General features: G+C 52.3%; 1 protein-coding gene across 1 annotated transcript; it reads left to right on the top strand.

Annotated features, from left to right (window-relative positions):
* Positions 1 to 49: 49 nt before the first annotated feature.
* Positions 50 to 17,569, top strand: Itga10 (integrin subunit alpha 10). The gene is made up of 30 exons (XM_021628152.2): positions 50 to 180; positions 1,572 to 1,683; positions 1,845 to 1,954; positions 2,156 to 2,247; positions 2,650 to 2,764; positions 3,625 to 3,752; positions 4,132 to 4,280; positions 4,864 to 5,014; positions 5,877 to 6,042; positions 6,149 to 6,222; positions 6,483 to 6,627; positions 6,833 to 6,981; positions 7,201 to 7,344; positions 7,483 to 7,686; positions 8,071 to 8,201; positions 8,918 to 9,084; positions 9,169 to 9,311; positions 9,750 to 9,863; positions 10,011 to 10,096; positions 10,480 to 10,621; positions 10,759 to 10,851; positions 10,996 to 11,072; positions 11,242 to 11,331; positions 11,725 to 11,809; positions 11,978 to 12,091; positions 12,265 to 12,345; positions 12,472 to 12,585; positions 14,993 to 15,088; positions 15,765 to 15,878; positions 16,164 to 17,569. The coding sequence occupies exons 1-30, from the start codon at positions 129 to 131 to the stop codon at positions 16,227 to 16,229; spliced, it is 3,504 nt and encodes a 1,167-aa protein (XP_021483827.1). The 5' UTR covers positions 50 to 128; the 3' UTR covers positions 16,230 to 17,569.
* Positions 17,570 to 19,279: the final 1,710 nt, after the last annotated feature.

Here is a 19,279-nt window from a genome sequence, read left to right as displayed (position 1 = left end):
CCAGTCCGTCCAACTTTATTTTTAGCTGCCAGTGGGAGGGGGCAGGATAGGAGGGAAAGTAAAGAAAACAGCAAAGGAGAGGGGCAGAGAGGCACAGAGGGCTTCTCCGACGGGACAGGACAGGCAGCATGGCGCACCTCTCTTCTCATCACCTGCTCTTGCCCCTGGCAATGTTGACAGGTGAGGAAGGTGAACTTGGTTTCTGGCGGGAATGGAAGATAACTGGATTGTTTAGAATTGGGACCGTTATGGTTCAAATTCTTCGGGCCAGAGGTTAATACAGATGCCCTATTTCACGTGTGCGCTGGTATTAGACTCCCAAAGGCGGGGGCTGGAGCTGCCGAGGGCTTGAGTGAGATTTGTACCTAATATCTAAAAGCTTTGCCCGAAACTCCGTAGAAATGAGGGTCCAGGAAAGAAACACGTTTCTCATCTGCCAGGCAGCCGGGCTGGCTCCTACTCTTGCCCTCCGCGCCTCTGCACCACTGGGGAGCCTTGATGCCTGGGGCACAGTTGCCTGACTATGTGGTCAGAACTCTGGGAACAGCTGACGAGTGAGCTCAGCTCCTGGTCTCATAACCTTGCTAATTTCCTGGATGCGAAAAGGCTCACATTAAACTACCTTTCTGAAAGTGAGCACAGTTTGAGTTGGAGTAACATGGGGGGGGGGTGCTAAGAGAGGATTGCTTGAATGTAAGGAGCAAGACAGTGGAGAAGAGAATCATGGGAGGGACAAGAGTCTTGGAATTTTTCCCCGCTAGTGCCCTATAATCATTGTTTCCTAAAATACCAGCTCTGATTTTATGGGAATTGGTGTCAGAAGAAAGAAATCAGCAGGACACAGCTGGGGACCCTTAGGGTGGGCTAAAGTTTGAGGAAACTATGGGAGTAGGCAGAGGTGTTGGGGGGTGGGTGAGATAAGGAGCACATTGTGGGGGTAGCCTCGAGTGTGGTAGGACCCTTGATGAGGATAGATGGCAAACGATGTGTGTGGGCCGGCCAGGGGTTCCACCCAGTTAATTAGCACCGAGGTTTGCAGGGCTGGAAGCAACCAGCGTCCTAGACCTTGGAGAAAGAGTGCAAGTGTGACAATGTCAAGAGGGGACGGAAAGAGGAGACACCCAGACCCGGAGCTCCTTGCCCTCCTCTCCTCCCCACGGCCCTGGGTCTGGGAAGAATTTGGGAGGGGCTGTTATTCTGCGTCTGCAGAAAGGCCTTCTCCCTCTTTTGACTCTCGTGGCTTAGGAGGATGTGTAGGAGGATGATGTGGCAGGAGTAACTTGACCTTTCCAGATGTGTCTGTGAAGGAGATTTCAGGAGTGAGAACAGAAACCCAGCTGTGCTTCAGCATGGCAGAGGGCCTTAGGACCCCCACGCAGGAAGAGAATCATCGAGTCATCCCACCTGGGGCTCTGAATACATGAAATGGACACAGGCCAGGAGAGCTTCTAAGTAATCAGGCAGACACACTGAGATGGAGACACCTCCGCGTCTTGTCCCTGGCTATGCCTCTCCAGTCCCTCATTAACTGATTTGTTGATGCTAATTATGATCCTGGACCCCCCCCCCAGGTCTCTGCTCCCCCTTTAATGTGGACGAGCATCACCCACGCCTGTTCAAAGGGCCACCAGAGGCCGAATTTGGATACAGTGTCTTACAGCATGTTGTAGGTGGAGAGCGATGGTGAGAAGCGGACTGAAGTACCATGGGATTAGGACCATGGGATTGGGACTGTGATAGCACTGATAAAGGGGAGGCAAGACAGATGGGCCTCCAAGCTGGTCTTTGGAAGTGCCTGGGGCTCTAAACTTGCCACCTTGTTTCTATCCGTGTTCCCCTCCCAGGATGCTGGTGGGCGCCCCTTGGGATGGGCCTTCAGGTGACCGGAGGGGGGATGTTTATCGCTGCCCTATAGGGGGATCCCACAATGCTCCATGTGCCAAGGGCCACCTGGGTAAGAAGATGCCTGACTCTTCCCCTGCTAATCCCTGATTTTGACCCCCTGTGACTCTGACCCCTTGTACATCAGCTTCTTTGGCCCCCAAACTTATACAGACCTAGTCTTCCACTTGATACTGATTCCAAACTCCCCTGACTGGAAGCACCTGATCTATGATCTGATGACTTCCTTCTCTTCTACCCCTCCTCCATCCAGGTGACTACCAACTGGGAAATTCCTCTCAGCCTGCCGTGAATATGCACCTGGGGATGTCTCTGCTAGAGACAGGTGGTGATGGGGGATTTATGGTGAGCGAAAGGAAGGGTCTCAAGGATTCATGGCATGGCAGGGAAAACAGCATTGTGGTGTCTGGGCACTGGCGGTGTGTGCTTCTAATCCCAGCATTCTGGAGGCAGACACAGGGTGGGTTCTGAGTTTGAGGCAAGCCTGGTCTACAGAGAGAGTTCCAAGACAGTCCAGGGTGTGCAGAGAAACCCTGTCTCAAAATACAAAACCCAAATCCAACTAACCAAACAACAACAACAGCGCATTATGATATGGGAAATTAGTCTATAGCGAAGAGACAAGGAGCTCAACAGCCCTAGAGAACATGACAGGGTACCCAGTGGTCTCAGCGTCTCTTTTAACCAGCTGTATGTTCTGAGGGCCCCTCTCACGCCCAGGAACACTTCTCTCCCCAACCCACCCAGGCCTGTGCCCCTCTCTGGTCCCGCGCCTGTGGCAGCTCTGTCTTCAGTTCTGGAATCTGTGCCCATGTGGATGCTTCATTCCGGCCCCAGGGAAGCCTGGCACCCACCACCCAACGTGAGCAAGCGGAAGGGCCTGAGGAGGGCCCCAGTTCCCCGACGGGGGTGCCGGGTGGCACACATGGGTCAGAAGACTCGGCAGAGGGTCTGCATGGCCAACCACGTCCTTCCCCATTGTGCTTGCCCAAGAGTCTCCTAACAGACTCCTTCCCAGAGCTTCGGGGTCTGGTTTAACCAACTTAAAAGACCCAGTTTATTCTCAGCACACCCTGTGCCTCAGCTGTCACACTTATTGTGTTATTGTCACTCTATGAGTCATTTACTTTTGGACATTTACCCCCCCCCTTTTCTTTTACAATGTTCTCTATGCCAGAGCATTTTCTCAGTCCTCAATATCTTACTCTTAGGATGCCAAGCGAGTACTCAGTTATTGAAATCTCCCCTCGAGCTGTTCATACACCTTCTTATTTGCTGCCTTCTTGGAGATAGGCTAATGTAGCCCAGGCTGCCCTTGAACTTGGAAATCTGCCTGCCTCTGCTTCTCAAGTACTGGGATAATAAACATGTACTGTCATGTACCGGCCTTTGCTAGTCATGCCCCTCAGTGGCACATGGGTGAGCATGAGTGGAGGCCTTGGTTCAAGCCCCCCACATACACACAAACGTGACACTCAGTCTGCTGCAGCATGGAGTGGCGGTAGCCTTCTGCCTAGAGCCTATTTCGTTCTTCACACCTGCCCATCTCTTCTTTCATCCATTTCTGCACTCGGTTCCTGGCAAAATCCTCTCCTTGTGTGTAAGTGAGAAGTCCTTAGGGAACGCTTGCACTGGAGCATCCTCCAGTGGCATTTCCCTTTGTTGAGCCCACCCAGCATCCTTGCATGGCTTTGTTTCCCATTACCGCACCCCCCCTTCTAGGCTGTCCTACCTACATGGATGTTGTCATTGTTCTGGATGGCTCCAATAGTATCTATCCCTGGTCAGAAGTTCAGACTTTCCTTCGGAGGCTGGTAGGGAGGCTGTTCATCGATCCGGAGCAGATACAGGTAAGGGGACCATAGGTGGATGGCTTGGAGGGACAGAGATAAACACTCGTGTTCCCTTCCGTGTAGTCAGACATGTCCAGCCTCTTGACATTACACCTGGACACGGTCTTCTACAGAACTCGTGCTCGAGAACCATGCGCTTAAGTTACCCAAAAGTCACCAAAACAAAACAAACAAAGACCTCATGATGTTTGAAGTAAGGGTATAGTTCTGTGTGGGCCACACTCCTGGCTCTGCTTTGCTGCACGCAGTTACTCAGGGCCCACAGGCTGCAGACATGACAAAGCCGTTAGGCGTTCATCTCCCTCCATCGTTCTGTCCTCCGTCTTCCTCACCCTCTTCATACATCCCATTTGGGTACATGGTTTATTACCCTCAGGTAGGGCTGGTTCAGTACGGGGAGAGCCCTGTGCACGAGTGGTCCCTGGGAGACTTCCGAACGAAGGAGGAGGTTGTGAGAGCGGCAAGGAACCTGAGCCGGCGGGAAGGTCGAGAAACGAGGACTGCCCAAGCAGTCATGGTGGCGTGGTGAGGCATGGCGGAGGAGGTGCGGGAGGGCGAAGGTCCGAGGGGCTCTGGAGAGGGCCTGGCGTGCAGTGGGTACACCACAAATTGCTCTGTGTGCGCACCTTTAGCTGCGTGCCAGAAGCTCGCTCGGGAAGGCTAGCTTGGCTGTCACTGCACTCTCTGTATTTTACAGCGTCTGTGGGGGTCCCTCTGCTTTGTTTCTGCCTACAGAACTCCATCTCTTCTCCCCTCCTCCTATGTCGGTTCTGATTCTGAGCTTCTCAGTCGCTCGTGTCAGGCATGATGCTAAACTAATCTCTGGGGAGACCTGACTAGCCTTTATCCTCCATTCCCTCCATCTCGTCAACCCAAACGCAATGTTTGCTGAATGAATCTATGAACCAATAGAGCTTGTACTTAGTTACACTGATGATGGGCTATTATGTATGTTCTGTGCCAGTCTGCATGTGAGACAGGAGGGGAAAAAAACCCTGCTAAAACCCTGCTGACAGTGTTAAATACACTGTGTACACACACACACACACACACATACACACACACACATCCGCGTGACTGTATCTCATTCTTTTCTTTCTCTTCTTAGCACAGAAGGGTTCAGTCAGTCCCGGGGTGGCAGGCCGGAGGCTGCCAGGCTGCTGGTGGTTGTGACTGACGGAGAGTCCCATGATGGAGAGGAGCTCCCAGCGGCGCTAAAGGCCTGCGAGGCTGGAAGGGTGACGCGTTACGGGATTGCGGTGAGTCTTGAGTCTGGTGTTTGGTGTTACGTTATGTGTGCGTGTTTGCAGGCTGCGTGTGCGTGCGCGTGTGCACATACCATAGGGTCTGTCTGCAGGTCAGAGAACAACCTTAGATGTTGGCCCTCATCTTCCGTCTTGCTCGAGACTGGACATCTTGTTCACTGCTGCATACAATAAGCCAGGAGTCTGGGGGTTTCTGTTGCTGTGAAGAGACAAATCTTCTAAAGGAAAACATTTGGTTGGGGCTGGCTTACAGCTTCAGAGGTTCAGCCCCTGACAACATACAGGCAGACATGGTGCTGGGGAAAGAGCTGAGAGTTCTCAGGCAACACAGACTGTCACGCTGGGTGTGCCTTGGACCTCAAAGCCCGCCTCCACAGTGATGTACTTCCTCCAACAAGGCCACACCTCCTAATAGCGCCTCAGGGCTATGGGCCAAGCGTTCAAACACATGAGTTTATGGGGGCCATTCTTTCCAAATCACCACACCAGGCTAGCTGGCCCACAAGCTCTGGGCGAGTCTTCTGTCTCAGCCTCCTGTCTCTTCGTAGGGGCATGCTGGGATTACAGATGAACTTGTGTTGATGTGTCCAGCATTGTATGTGGGTCAGAGGATTCGAACTCAGGCTGTCAGGCTTGCTTGGTAAGCACCTGACGCACTGAGTCATCCTTCCAGACCAAGAACTGACTCTGGCTCTAGAAAGACTAGTGGAGAAAGGTTTTCAGGTTGTGAAACAGAGAAAAAGAATAGTAACTACTGCCTGGACTTCATTCTTCTTCCTTTGCTTGAGCTGGCTGTGATCTCTATCAGTTCCAACCCTCACTTCACACAGCTGATGGGCCCTCGTCTTGAACTCAGGTCCTGGGTCACTATCTCCGGAGACAGAGAGACCCCAGCTCTTTTCTTCGGGAAATCAGAGAGATCGCTAGTGACCCAGATGAGCGGTTCTTCTTTAATGTCACCGATGAGGCTGCACTCACAGACATCGTGGATGCGTTAGGAGACCGGATCTTTGGTCTTGAAGGTAATGAGTATCCCGGCCAAATGGAAGACCGGGTTGGGGGCGTTCTACAGTGAGTTTGGTAGAGCGAGCTCCCCTGATAGCGCCTCGCAATTTTCTTGCGCCCAAGGGTCCCACGGAGAAAATGAAAGCTCCTTTGGGCTAGAAATGTCTGAGATTGGCTTCTCCACCCACCGGCTACAGGTTTGCCAGACCCTGACCCTCCGCAACGTCCACTAGCTCTCCCATCCCTTCATAATCCTCTCCTGCATGAGTCAGACAACGTCAACCCTAAGGCCCTTCTCGATCTCTCCTTTACCCAGCCCGCAGCCTGACCTCCATGCTCTTCTGGCCAAGCGCACCCTCACTGCACATCTTAACTGCCCGAGAGTTCTTCTCCCTTCACCTCCTACCACCCCGCTCCCGCTGTCTTCTCAGTGTCCTCATTTGCTTCTGCTCTTCAGGATGGGATTCTCTTTGGGATGGTAGGGGCCTATGACTGGGGGGGCTCGGTGCTATGGCTTGAAGAAGGTCGTCGCCTTTTCCCCCCACGAACTGCCCTGGAAGATGAGTTTCCCCCTGCACTGCAGAACCACGCAGCCTACCTGGGTGAGTAAGCGGGAGCTGCAGGGGACTGGGAGAGTGTTGGGGGGCGGGAGGGGGAACCCGGACCCAGGAGTGGGTCTGAGGCACTCCCTCTCAACTCTCGCCATCCCCTTAAATCTCTTGGGGCCTCACCTGCCTTGTGCCTTTAGCAAACCCTCCACTCTGGCCTTGTCTTGTTTCCTTTTACATCTGAGCCTACTCTCTTCAGGTTACTCTGTCTCGTCCATGCTTCTGCCGGGTGGGCGCCGCCTCTTCCTCTCCGGGGCACCGAGGTTTAGACATCGAGGAAAAGTTATCGCCTTCCAGCTAAAGAAAGATGGGGTTGTGAGGGTCGCCCAGAGCCTCCAGGGGAATCAGGTAGGACATCAAGGGAGGTTGGGACCTTTGGACCCCCAGGGCCTTCCAGGCTGAAGGAGGAGAGTGAGAAGGGGAAGGAGGGCTGGAAAGGCCTCTGGGGGGTAGCCTGTCAGGGACGTCAGGACCACACTGGCAGGCTGGTAAGTGCTGCCAGCTGAGTCCAGCTGTCCACGGTCACCTTCGGTCTTCTCTGGGGTCGCCACCACCCGCCCATCCCAGATTGGCTCATACTTCGGCAGCGAGCTCTGCCCATTGGATACAGACAGGGACGGAATAACTGACGTCTTGCTTGTGGCGGCTCCCATGTTCCTGGGTCCCCAGAACAAGGAGACCGGGCGTGTTTATGTGTATGTAGTGGGCCAGGTAAGACTCGGCCGAACCCCCTAGCATGCGTGTGGGGCGATGGTGGAAGGAAGGGAATAAGGAGACACACAGATGTGAGATCGCTGAGCGGTGAGGGTCACAGACAAACACTTCCTTCTCTATCTTCTCCACGACCAGCACATTTTGCTGATGCTCCAAGGAACCCTTCAGCCAGAACGTTCCCAGGATTCTCGGTTTGGCTTTGCCATGGCTGCTCTCCCTGATCTGAACCACGACGGTTTTGCCGATGTAGCAGTTGGGGCGCCCCTGGAGGATGGGCACCAGGGAGCACTGTACCTGTATCATGGCACCCAGGGTGGAGTCAGGCCACACCCTACCCAGGTTAGCAGCGCTGGGAGGAAAAAGCGGTGTCGCGGCACAAGCCTTTCATCCCAGAAGGTGGGTCTCTGAGTTCAAGGCCAAGCTGGTCTTCAGGACAACATGGTGCGATGCTGTCTCAAAAATAAAATAAAAACACAGAACTGAAAATGGGAGGAGGGCAAGGATGCAAGGACATTGTGTTCTTTGTCTTTTTGTATCCTCTGCTTGGCTTAAGACTCAAGCCAAACAAATGCCTGAATTCACCGGTTGGAACGTGAGATGGTGAATGAGGGATCCTTGAGACAGGCAAACTTTTCGTAGTCTCTTGATGAACGGGGATGTTAGAGAGGACCTGGCAGGAGGACAGAAAAGCGAGCCGCGCGGTCGCTTCTCTCTTCTTCCCAGCGGATTGCTGCTGCCTCCATGCCACAGGCCCTCCGCTACTTTGGCCGAAGCGTGGATGGCCGGTTGGATCTGGATGGAGATGATCTCGTGGATATTGCCGTGGGTGCCCACGGGGCAGCCATCCTGCTCAGGTGAGGAGTCCAGCTGGGGTAGCTGTGGGCAGCAGAGCGCAGCTTACAAGAACAAATCACAGATTTAGATTTGGGTTTCTTGGTCAACTAATCTGATGCCTAAATTCCTAGTTCATAGGTTGAAAATAACTGTCACAGCCTTACGGGCTTATTGTCAATTTCAGGCAAGATAGTTCATGTGAAGATCTTTGACAGTGCATATTTATTTTTACTTTATGTGTATTTTTGGGTGTTTTGCCCGGATGTCTGTCTGTGTGCTGTGTGGGTGCAGTGCCTGTAGAGGCCAGAAGAGGGTGGAAGATCCCCTAAAACTGGGGTTTTACAGCTGTTTTTGAGTTGCCGTGTGGGTGCTGGGAATCCAACCCAAGTTCTCTGGAAGAACAGCCAGTGCTCAGCAGCTGAGCGTATGTCTACCCTGACGTTAGTGTTTCTTGACCTGGATGTTATTATTATGTGACTTCTGTCATGGACTTCTGGGAAGGGTGACACATTCAGATTTTTTTTTTTTTTACATTTTAAAATTAATTAATTAATTGATTTTTTTTCTTAATCATAGGGGGTAAGTACTAAGGTTGCAATTTTTACCTTTATCTTTTCTTCTGAAGCGCAAGCCAGGATCCAGAGCTCTACCACCGAGCTCCACCCCCTGCCTGGGGCTATATTTGGGGAGGGAACTTACCTGCTCCTTTTAGACTTTCTTTCCTGCGTGTTCCTAGCTCCCAGCCCATCGTCCACTTGGTTCCAGCGCTGGACGTGATGCCACCACACATCAGCGTGGTTCAGAAGGACTGTAGGCGCAGAGGCCAAGAGGCAGCCTGCCTGACCGCAACCCTCTGCTTCCAAGCGACCTCCCACACTCCCGGCCGCTGGGATCGCAGGTTCAGTGAGTGACTACTGAAGATGGCCCTCAAGCCCTGGCCCCCCGTGGTGTCTGTGTCTGCCCCCAACCCTCACGCTTGTCTCTCAGACATGCACTTCTCAGCAACGCTGGATGAGTGGACGGCTGCGGCACGTGCAGCGTTTGACGGCTCTGGCCAGCGGCTGTCCCCTCGGCAGCTCCAGCTCAGTGTGGGCAACATCACTTGTGAGCAGCTGCTCTTCCATGTGCTGGTGAGGACGGGGTAGGAACGGCTTCGCACTGAGCCCGAGAGTGAGGAAAAGCCAGGGTTCTGGAGGAATTTTAGCCAGATCAGTGACAAAACTGCAGCAGAGAGAGTGAGACAATTCAGGCTGGGGGGTGGGGGTGGGGGAGCACCAGGATGATACGGGTTGGAATCCTAGTTCTATAATTTGTCACTGTGAACTCTGCCAAGTCACCTAGCTGCCACATCTCAGCATCCTGGTCTAAACAGAGATGATATATATACTGATAACTACATCATAGGAGTTGTCCTTGAGTTACATTCCATCGTTGTATGAAAACCTTAGGACAACGCCCAGGACATAGAAGTGCTTCGTAGACAATCATACTTAACATGTTCTGCAGAGGCCTGGCTTCTACTCCAGTCCCGGTTCCCACAGACTGCCCTTTCCTCTGCTCTCCTTCAGGACACGTCGGACTCCCTCCGGCCGGTGGCCTTGACTGTCACTTTCTACTTGGACAACACCACAAAGGCAGGGCCTGTGCTGGATGAGGGCTCACCCACGCTCATAAGAAAACTGGTTAGCAGTGATGCACCCCGCTCTGTCTGGGGTCCCAGTGCCCTCCCAGCGAATGGTCAAAACCAGCCTCTCTTCTCTTCACTTCCCCCATTTCAGTCCCTCCTCCTTGCCTTTCCCCCAGCCCTCCAACCCTTAATTCTCTTCTAGGTCCCCTTCTCAAAAGACTGTGGCCCCGACAATGAATGTCTCGCGGACCTGGTGCTTCAAGCTGATATGGACATCAAAGGCTCCAGGTTAGATGGAGATGAGCTGGGCAACCCATGATGGACTCAAGGGAGCCAGAGAGATATTTTGTTTTGAGTCAGGTTTTCCCTGTGTAGCCCCCGGCTGGCCTGCTTCTGTCTCCCAAGTGCTGGGATTAAAAGCATGTACCACCAGCCAGGTGTGGTGGCACAAGCTTGTACTCACAGCACTTTAGAGGCAGGTGAATCAGAGGCAGGTGGACCTCTGTGAGTTCAAGGCCAGCCTGGTCTACAAAGCAAGTCCAGGACAGCCAGGGCTACCCAGAGAAACCCTGTCTCAAAACACAAAACAAACAAACAAACAAATAACAATGTAGCACCATGTTGAAGGGAGACTTTTACCTCTTAGTCTCTCCTTTGTCTCCTGCTCTTAGGAAGTCCCCATTTGTGGTTCGGGGTGGCCGGCAGAAGCTGCTGGTGTCAGCCACCCTGGAAAACAGGAAGGAGAATGCCTACAACACTAGCCTGAACCTCAGCTTCTCTAGAAACCTCCACCTGGCCAGCCTTACTCCTCAGGTACCCTTGGAGGAAGAAAGGAGGAGGAAGCTCGGGATATTAGCTGTGGGGTGCTCCAGAGAAGGTGTGCAGAGTCTGTGGGGGAGGAGCAGACGCAGCCCTGGCTCTGACCCCAACCTCCATTCCTCTGCCTGCAGAGGACCAAGTCCGTGAAGGTGGAATGCGCAGTCCCTTCCCCGCATGCCAGGGCATGCACTGTGGGGCATCCAGTCTTCCAGGCAGGGGCCAAGGTGAGTTTGGGCCCAGAATGAGGAAAAGGTGATGGGAAAGCAGGGCCATGGGAGTTCTGGGCGGTAGACATGGGCTCTTGTTCCTCTGTGCTTTTTCCACGAGGAAGAATTTATTATTGTCCCATCCCCGTCCCTTGCCCCCAGGTGGCCTTTCTGTTAGAGTTTGAATTTAGCTGCACCTTCCTCCTGAACCAGGTCTTCGTGAGGCTGACTGCCAGCAGGTGAGAGCAAAGGAGGTTGCCCTCCGCCTCGCCCCCTTTCTACCCCTTTGGGGCTCTTGACTGAAAGTCAGAGAAGTGGGTGGTTGGGGGAAGCTACCCTGATTCCTTTAGTAGCAAGAGGCTCCTACAAGAGGGACTGCAAGGTGAGCCTCTCCCCCTGACCCTACAGCAGCAGCCTGGAGAGACAGGAGACCCTCCAAGACAATACAGTTCAGACCTCTGCCCACATCCGCTATGAGCCTCACCTCCTGTTCTCTAGGTACGGTTGGACCCCTGGCTGGGACCCGTTCTGACCCAGCATTTTCTCCCCATCCTTGTGCTTCAGTGTTCCCAAGAACACAAGTCCTTGGGCTGCTCAGTCTTTTGGTCCTCACTCCCACTCATAATCAGCCTTTCCTCTTAAGTATCTTACTTTCCCGGGCTTTATCAGGTCCTGAGCCATTAGAACTGAGATATGAGGATACGGTCAAACTTTTTTCTTTAAATCAAGCTTGTGTTATATTTAATTTCCTTCTTGGCCACGCGTCCCTATCTCATTACCCATGTGCTGACCCTACGGAAGTTCCTTGAGTCCATGTTTGTATACTGATGGTGTGTTCTGTGTCCGTGTCATGGCTGTGACCTGACACCTCCTGGCTTGGTGTCTACACAGTGAGTCCACTCTGCACCGATATGAGGTTCAACCTTACAGGACTCTCCCAGTGGGTCCTGGCCCTGAATTCAAAACCACTATCAGGGTAAGAAGCTGGAGGGGTCCCGGCATCCTAGAGGCAGGGTTGTGGGAAGAGCCGTGGCTGTGTGGGGAAAGGATGAGAAGAGGCTCTGAGGATTTGAGTGGCTGAAGGGGAAGAGATGAGCCAGGTGCTCTGTCTTTTGCCTCTTTCCAATTTAAGTTCTTCTCCCAGGTTCAGAACCTTGGCTGCCACGCGGCCAGTGGCCTCGTGATCTCGGCCCTCCTTCCAGCTGTAGCCCACGGGGGCCATTACTTCCTGTCGCTCTCCCAAGTCATCGCTAGCAATGTGAGTCTGGGCTAGGGCGTGTGGAACCCTGCCCTCTTGAGCTAATGCACTCCCATGGGTTGATACACTGCTCTCGGTGCCCCTCTTCCCAGAGCCAGGAAAGGGTTTATGCGTAGAAGCGGTTGTGGGAGTGGCTGGTCTGGGAGGGTCCTTGAAGGTGGATCATCCTCTAGGCAAGCTGCTCGGTGCAGAACCTCACGGAGCCCCCAGGACCCCCTGTGCGTCCAGAGGAGCTCCAGCACACAAGCAGACTGGTAGGAAGATGTCTGGGATGGGAATGCACGTAGAGATAGCTGTTTGGTGACGGGCGGGTGGGAAGTGGCGATGGGGGTGGGGGGACCTTTCCACTCCAGAGCTCCGATTTGTCTCTCTTCTGCTAGAACGGGAGTAACACTCGCTGTCAGGTGGTGAGGTGCCGCCTCGGACAGCTGGCAAAGGGCACTGAGATCTCGGTTGGACTGCTGAGGCTGATTCACAATGAATTCTTCCGGAGGGTAAACCTTCCCGTTTCTACCATTCTTCCTTTCTGCCTCTGTCCGAAACAGCCACACAAGACTGGGTAGATGAACCCACGTTTAGGTTTGGCCTCCCTCTGTTTAAGAATAAGCAAGCAATTTCATCTCTCTAATCTTTTTTCTTTATTCCTAAACATCTTGTTTGATTGTTTGTTTGGTTGGTTTTGTTTGGTTTTGAGGCAGGGTCTCTACATGGCCCTGGCTGTCCTGGAGCTCACTGTGTAGATCAGGCTGGCCTTGAACTCACAGAGACCCGTCCATTTCTGTCTCCCAAGCGCTGGGATTAAAGGAGTGTGGCACCACCCTCAGCCTTCTCCTGATCTTTGAAATGAGAACGATGATAACTAGCTTGTGGAATTATTAGGGGATGATGAGATGGATATGGCAAGCCATCGCTAGAACTTTGATGGCCACTGCCCTTGTATTTTCCTCCTTTTAGCATTCATTAGTGACATCACAGGAATCGTTCACAGAATGCCCACATTTAATCAATAGTCCATCAGGCCAGGTGCGATGATGTACACCCTTGATTTCAGCAAGAGACAGAGGCAGGTGGATCTGACAGAGTTCAAAGACAGAGTTCAAAGTGCATGACTAACCTGGTCTACACATCAAGTCCCACACCAGCCATCCGGACACATACACACACTCCTACACACACACACACACACACACACACACACACACACACACACTCCTACACACTCACACACACTTCATCAAGTGCATGTTATAGGAATGACTGTGTTAGGTCAAGACTGAGGAGACTAATCCTAAATGTATCATGTCTAGCTCATTGCAAGTGTTTACTTTTCTTGTTAAACAAATGAATACAACAGTTTGCTCTACTTACAGGATTTTTGTGGGGTGGTGGAAAGTAAGGTTGTATAGTTGAGAGGGGTCTAGACTATAAAAGTCTCTGGAGCTGGGGAGATGCAAATTAATTTACTATGGTCATAGGCACTCAGAAGTCAGCGTGAGCAGGGACATGGCTGTTTTTTAAAAATCTTTTCATTGATTCTTTGTGAATTTCACATCATGCGCTCCAATCCCACTCATCTCCTTGTCCCTTCAGACCTGCCTTCTGCCCTTGCAAGCTCCCCGACAAAAGAAAAAGAATCTTGTGTGGAAGCTGAAGTGTGTCCCGGTGTGTCCCGGTGTACCCTCTTGCCCATACTCCTTTACTTGCAAATGTTCACTGCAAGGCTTATTTGGCCTGCTTTGAGGCCTCTGGCTTCTGTCACACCATCAGTTTTGGATCCTCACAGGACTCCTCTCAGATACCCTGCTGTTGCCCTGTGTCATGTAGCTTTGGATCCGCAGGACCGGCCCCTTCACATGCTCCAGCAGTTCATGGATGGGGTAGATGTTGGGGTGGGCCAACCCTGGGCCTGGGTGGTAGCTGAGCTGGTCAGCCTGCCAGCTCTCTCACACACATCACCAGGGCAAGCTCTCCATCCCTGTCCCACCAAGCTCACCCGATGCCACAGTTAGCAAGAGAGAGCCATCTCTCCCACTCTCATGCTTACCAGAAACCCCGGCTACCAAGGCGAGCTGTACTCTGCTTCCTGGGTGAAGTGCAGGCCGCCCACCCCCCACCAATGGCAAGAGGTGGGGCCAACTCCCCTGCTCTCATGCCTGTGGGGTCATCTGTCCCCAGTGCCCAGGCAAGGGGTGGGGCCAGCTCTGCATAACCCTCGGACATCAACATGGCCCTGGGCAGCAGTCCAAACCAGGGTCACCTACCTGGCCTTTGGTGGTAACAGACCCAGGCATGGCCCTCAGTGTCAGTGTGGGCCCAGACCTCACCACGGCCTTAGGTGGCATCACCAGCTACCCACACCAGGCTGTTCCTCACTATCTTCAGGTCTCTAGCTCTGCCTCTCTTCTTTGTGAACACATCCTGCTTCTCTTTCTCTCCCATCTCTCCACCACTTACTTGCTCATCTTAGTGGTGACCAGGGCCTCTGGGTGTCTAGGGTCATCTCAGGAGTGCTATGCACCAGGCAGAGGGCATTTGGGGCAAGTTCTGCCCACCCAGGGCCTGAATGGCTGTGAGCTGTGCGTCGCCTCATGAAAGCTGACTCAACCCACACTTAGATCCTAATATCAGGGTTCATGGGAGCTGGTATCTCAGAAGAGAGCTTCAGCCCCACGGAGGTCCCTGAAAGGAAAGGGCAGTTGGACGGCTTTGTAAACAGTGTGTTTGCAGAACAGGCTTTTTTATCTATTACCCTTCCTCTTTCCCTCCTCTTTTTCCAACATCATATTCTGGTCTTCAGGGCTCTGGTAACTGTGCCACGGGGCTACAGCTTTGTTCTTGGGGTTCCATACTCCCCAAGATGATGCTCAGCTTTAAAGGTCTTCCCATCTGCTTGTTCCACAGGCCAAGTTCAAGTCTCTCACAGTGGTCAGCACCTTCAGGTTAGGAACTGAGGAGAGCAGTGTCCTACAACTGAACGAAGCCTCCTGCTGGAGCGAGGTAGGGCCAGAGCTGTGGCAAAGTGGCAATGGACTGAGTAAGTGAGGATGGTTTTGTCCCCCTCTCTCTTTCCAGCTTAGTTTTTAAAATATTATATGTGTCGGTGTTTTACCCATATGAAAGTGTACAGGGGAGTGGAGGTCAGAACAAGGCCTTGGATCCCCCAGACTAAGGCTGTTTTGAGCCACCATGCGGGTGCTGGGAACCAAACCAGAATCTTTCTCTGCAAGAGCAGCAAGTGCTTTTAACCGCGGAACCGTCTCTCCAGCCCCACAATGGGATTTTTCAGAGCAAAACTGTGCTCTTAGGCAACAGTCCATCAGCCAGAAGAGGCCTCTGCTTTCCTTCTTGCTTCCGTGTTTTTAAGTAGAAAGAGGCTTTATTCATTCATCTATTTATTTATTACCCTATTGGGGGCTGGCCTTGTTACAATGTTGAGTGAGGCTATCTGGGTTAAAGGACACAATAAAACACAAGTCAGGTGTGCTGACGCATGCCTGTGATCCCAGTGCCAGGAGGCCAAGAGAGGAGGCCGGCCAAGAGCTGAAGGCCAGCCTGGGACACATAATAAAACCCTGCCTCAAAAATCAACAAACAACAACAAAAAACCAAACAAACCCACAGAAATCCATCTCCCCAACAAAGCAAAACAAAGCAAACTCTCCTTGATATGCAGAGCTTCTTGGAGGTGATTCAGACCCTCTCCCCCCTCATCTCCCTGTGGATCCTCCTTGGCAGCGTCCTGGGGGGGCTGCTCCTGCTGGCTCTCCTCATCTTCTGCCTGTGGAAGGTGAGCCGAGCTTCTGTGGGGGGTGGGGAGCTCCATGTCACTCTGTCGGGAACCACAGGTTCTGTGCTGGTGTGCGTGTGTGTGTGCGTGTGCGTGTGTGTGATGTTCAGATCTCCTTCACTCTATTCCACAAATGATGGTTGAGTTAAACTAAGCCAAATAAAATAAATCTGAGTCCCATTTTTGGAAACAGAACAAAAGTGAGGACCTCAGATAAGCTGGGGGGCTATTGGCAAGGCCCTCAGTCAGGGCATCTGGCAGCGACTTGTATCTTTTCCTCCAAAGCTTGGCTTCTTTGCCCGTAAGAAGATCCCCAGGGAAGAACAAAGTGGAGAGAAGCTGGAGCAGTGACTGGGAGAAGGCTCAGAAAGTCCTCTTTGGCAGCGTTTTCAAGAGACTCGTGTCCAAGAATGAGGCTTGGAGGCTCCAAGGGGGAAAGAGGCTTCTGGAATATGTCTCCAGACCTGCAGCCTGACTTGACTTTTGAGCCATTGGGATGCTTCTGGCAAGAGAGGAGGCTTTGCCTCAGACAAGAAGGGCTGGCCCCGAAACACATCATGTCCCCACCCTGTGCTCCTCCTGACGGGCTCCACAGCCAACACTGGGTCTTTGTTTGGGGTCCTACACCCCATCACCATCACAGACTTTGTTCCTGCCTCTTTTGTCCTTCCTCACAATTCCGAAAAGAAGGTTACTCCCCCCCCCCCCGACCTTCCTGCCTGCTGCCCACTCCACAGGAGAGAGCTGACGTTGGCTTAAAAGAAGCAAAAGTCAACATCGGCTCCTTTCCTGTGGAGCCCGGTGATTCACGGAGCCGGAGGGGGAGAGTCAACAGGAAAAAAGGAGGGAGGAGAAAAAGCCACAAGAGACATTCTGTACGATTCCGAGGCACAGAGAAGCCTTCAGACAGGCAACTGCCAGTCCCCTGAAACCCGAAACTTCACGTACGCCCGCCCTCAGGTGCTGGGGAAACCCAGCTGCCCCCGGGGCGCTCCGAGCTCACGCGTCCCAACCCTCATCCTTCTCCGGAGCCAAGCCAGGACCGGTGCTGAGTTTTCTGAAGTCAGGGGCCCCCAGGTGGCTCAAACTGGAACAGCAGGGAAGCCCGTCGGTAGCTCTCTTCCTTAGGGAAAGCTGCTCGTAGTGGGAAGCTCTTTCACCCCACCAGCACTGGGCATCAGGGGCCCCCTGAGATCCAAACAAGGGAGATCTGCCTGAGGAAGCCGAAGTGGCTGGCGTGAGGCCTCTGGGAAGCCCTTATTTGTCCAGCTTTGGTGCTACGGCAGTAATATCACCCAGGAAGATGTTTCTGGGACTCCTTTCATGTGTTGTAGGTTTCTGTGCTGGAGTGAGTGTTTCTGCCCTTACCTGATGTTTGCTGAACAACTCAAGTTAACTCTTAAACCTCACCCCCACCCCCTTGTCCTGTGGTTTAATTCATGGGCGATTCTCATAGTTGTTGTTGTAATTAAGACTTTGAACAGCAAAGACAGTTACTGGTCTCCAGCATCCAGCTCTGCTCTGAGTGGGCAGTTAAGCAGCTGTCAGGGACCCGGTCCACCCAGGCTGCCCTGGTGTGCCTACAGAGTTTATTTTGGTGTCCCCGGCTTTCTGCAGAGCCTCCCTTCGGGGGATTGTCATTTCCACCTTGGTGGTCAGATGGTCAGAACAAATAAAAATCCAATATCAAATGACTCTGGCTCCATTTGGGTTTCCTAGGAGAGAGACTGCTCTACGTACTGAGAATGTTCTCTGTAGCTGCTCCACAGGAGCTCTCCTCTGGAGCTCTGCAATGCTCACCTGCTCACGGGGCCCTTCAAAGCATCCCGGGAAACACATAGGCCTGGATTGAAATCTGCTTCTTTCACTTGTTGCTGTATCATCTTGAACAAGTTATGCTTTCTTGGAAGTTCAGATGACAACAAGAGATTTTGGCCTGGTGGTGGTGGTGGCGCACACACCTTTGGTCCCAGCACTAGGGAGGCACAGGCACTGGAGCTTGAGACCAGCCTGGTCTACAGAGTGGATTCCAGGACAGCCAGGGCCACACAGAGAAACCCTGCCTCCAAAACAGCAGGGAGTGAGGGTAAGGGGCGGGGAGACCCTGTAATGCAGGATTAGGAATGAAGACAGATTTGGGCACATAGGCCATGCTGTTTCACACGCAGGTGCCCTGGGACAGATTTAACCTCTGTGCCAGCCTTCTTATGTTTAAACTAGAGGTTCTGAGAGCTAAATGAGCCCGTCCAGGTAAAGCGAACATGCCACAAATGCTTAATAAAGAGTAACTATTAATTAGAAATGTTTTGTTATAAGATAATCTACCCTTCCATGTACTACCAGGACTAAGTAGAAGCTAGACGGAATATCGAGTGGTTCCCTGGACCCCGATTTCACTCTCTTTATGCTTCTTGCTCCTCCCACTGAATCCTACCCTGTGCTTCCTGCCCTTTGAGGGAGACTCCTCGAGCTTCTGTTGCGGTATTTAACTGATGATTTACAGCGTTCTGATGGTAAAATTCCAATCGACTTGATTTCCTTCAATACCTGGGTGCTTTCTGGCTCTTGTTTATTAGTCCGTTGCCTTGGTGGTTGTTTATGAGATGCCCAAGCTGGCCTGAACTTGCTGTACAGCCAAGGCCTCCACTTTCCAAATGCCGATGTTATAGGTGTGTACCCACCTGGCCTTTTCTAGGCAATTGGTGGGACAGCCAGGGTTCCTGTATCCCCAACAACACGCACGCTGTGTGTGTGTTGTCAATTGCCTTCTAGAGATCATGATTTTGCCTCTCTTCCTTTACCCTGAGAACAGGGGCCTGTCAGGCAAGGGCATCACTCTGCTCCAAGCTGCTCAGCTGTTTAGTTACAGAAGGGGGCCCGCAGCAACCCCTCTATGTACCTCATGCGAGCTATGACTTGATCAGACTTTGTGAAGCATTTTATGTCTCACACTGAAAACATCCCTCAGGGATGGAGAGATGGTCTGGTAGTTAAGAGCACTTGCTGCTCTTGCAGAACACCTGGGTTTGTTTCCCAGCACCTATGTGGTGGCTCACAACCATCCTAACTCCAGTTTCAGGGGATCCAATGCTCTCTTCTGACTTCTGCATGTCCCAGGCATGCACATGGTACCACATACATATATGCAGGCAAAATATTCATATCCATAAAATGAATAACTTAAAAAAAACTTCACAAAAAGAGAGAGAACATCCCTTACCGCTTTGCTTCCAGTGAGGCTCCAAAGGGAGGAGGGTGTTACAAAAGAGAGGTTTCTCTCCTTTGGCCCGGTTATTTGTATTATTTATTTGTGTGTTGTCTATGTGAGTGCATGCCACAGGGTGTCTGTATAGACACATATGTGTTTGTTTGTCCTTGAGACAGCTTCTCTCTATTGTGGA

Source organism: Meriones unguiculatus, chromosome 10 (genome assembly GCF_030254825.1).
Source record: "Meriones unguiculatus strain TT.TT164.6M chromosome 10, Bangor_MerUng_6.1, whole genome shotgun sequence".
Classification (NCBI taxonomy): Eukaryota; Metazoa; Chordata; class Mammalia; order Rodentia; family Muridae; genus Meriones; species Meriones unguiculatus.
Note: the sequence above shows the minus strand (reverse complement) of the source record. Positions and strands in the feature narration are given on the sequence as shown.

Coding starts and splice junctions, on each gene's coding strand:
- Itga10 (XM_021628152.2), top strand. CDS start 129: ATGGCGCACCTCTCTTCTCATCACCTGCTCTTGCCCCTGGCAATGTTG. Junction 8,202..8,917: donor GGGGCAGCCATCCTGCTCAG/GTGAGGAGTCCA, acceptor GCGTGTTCCTAG/CTCCCAGCCCATCGTCCACT. Junction 9,312..9,749: donor AGCTGCTCTTCCATGTGCTG/GTGAGGACGGGG, acceptor GCTCTCCTTCAG/GACACGTCGGACTCCCTCCG.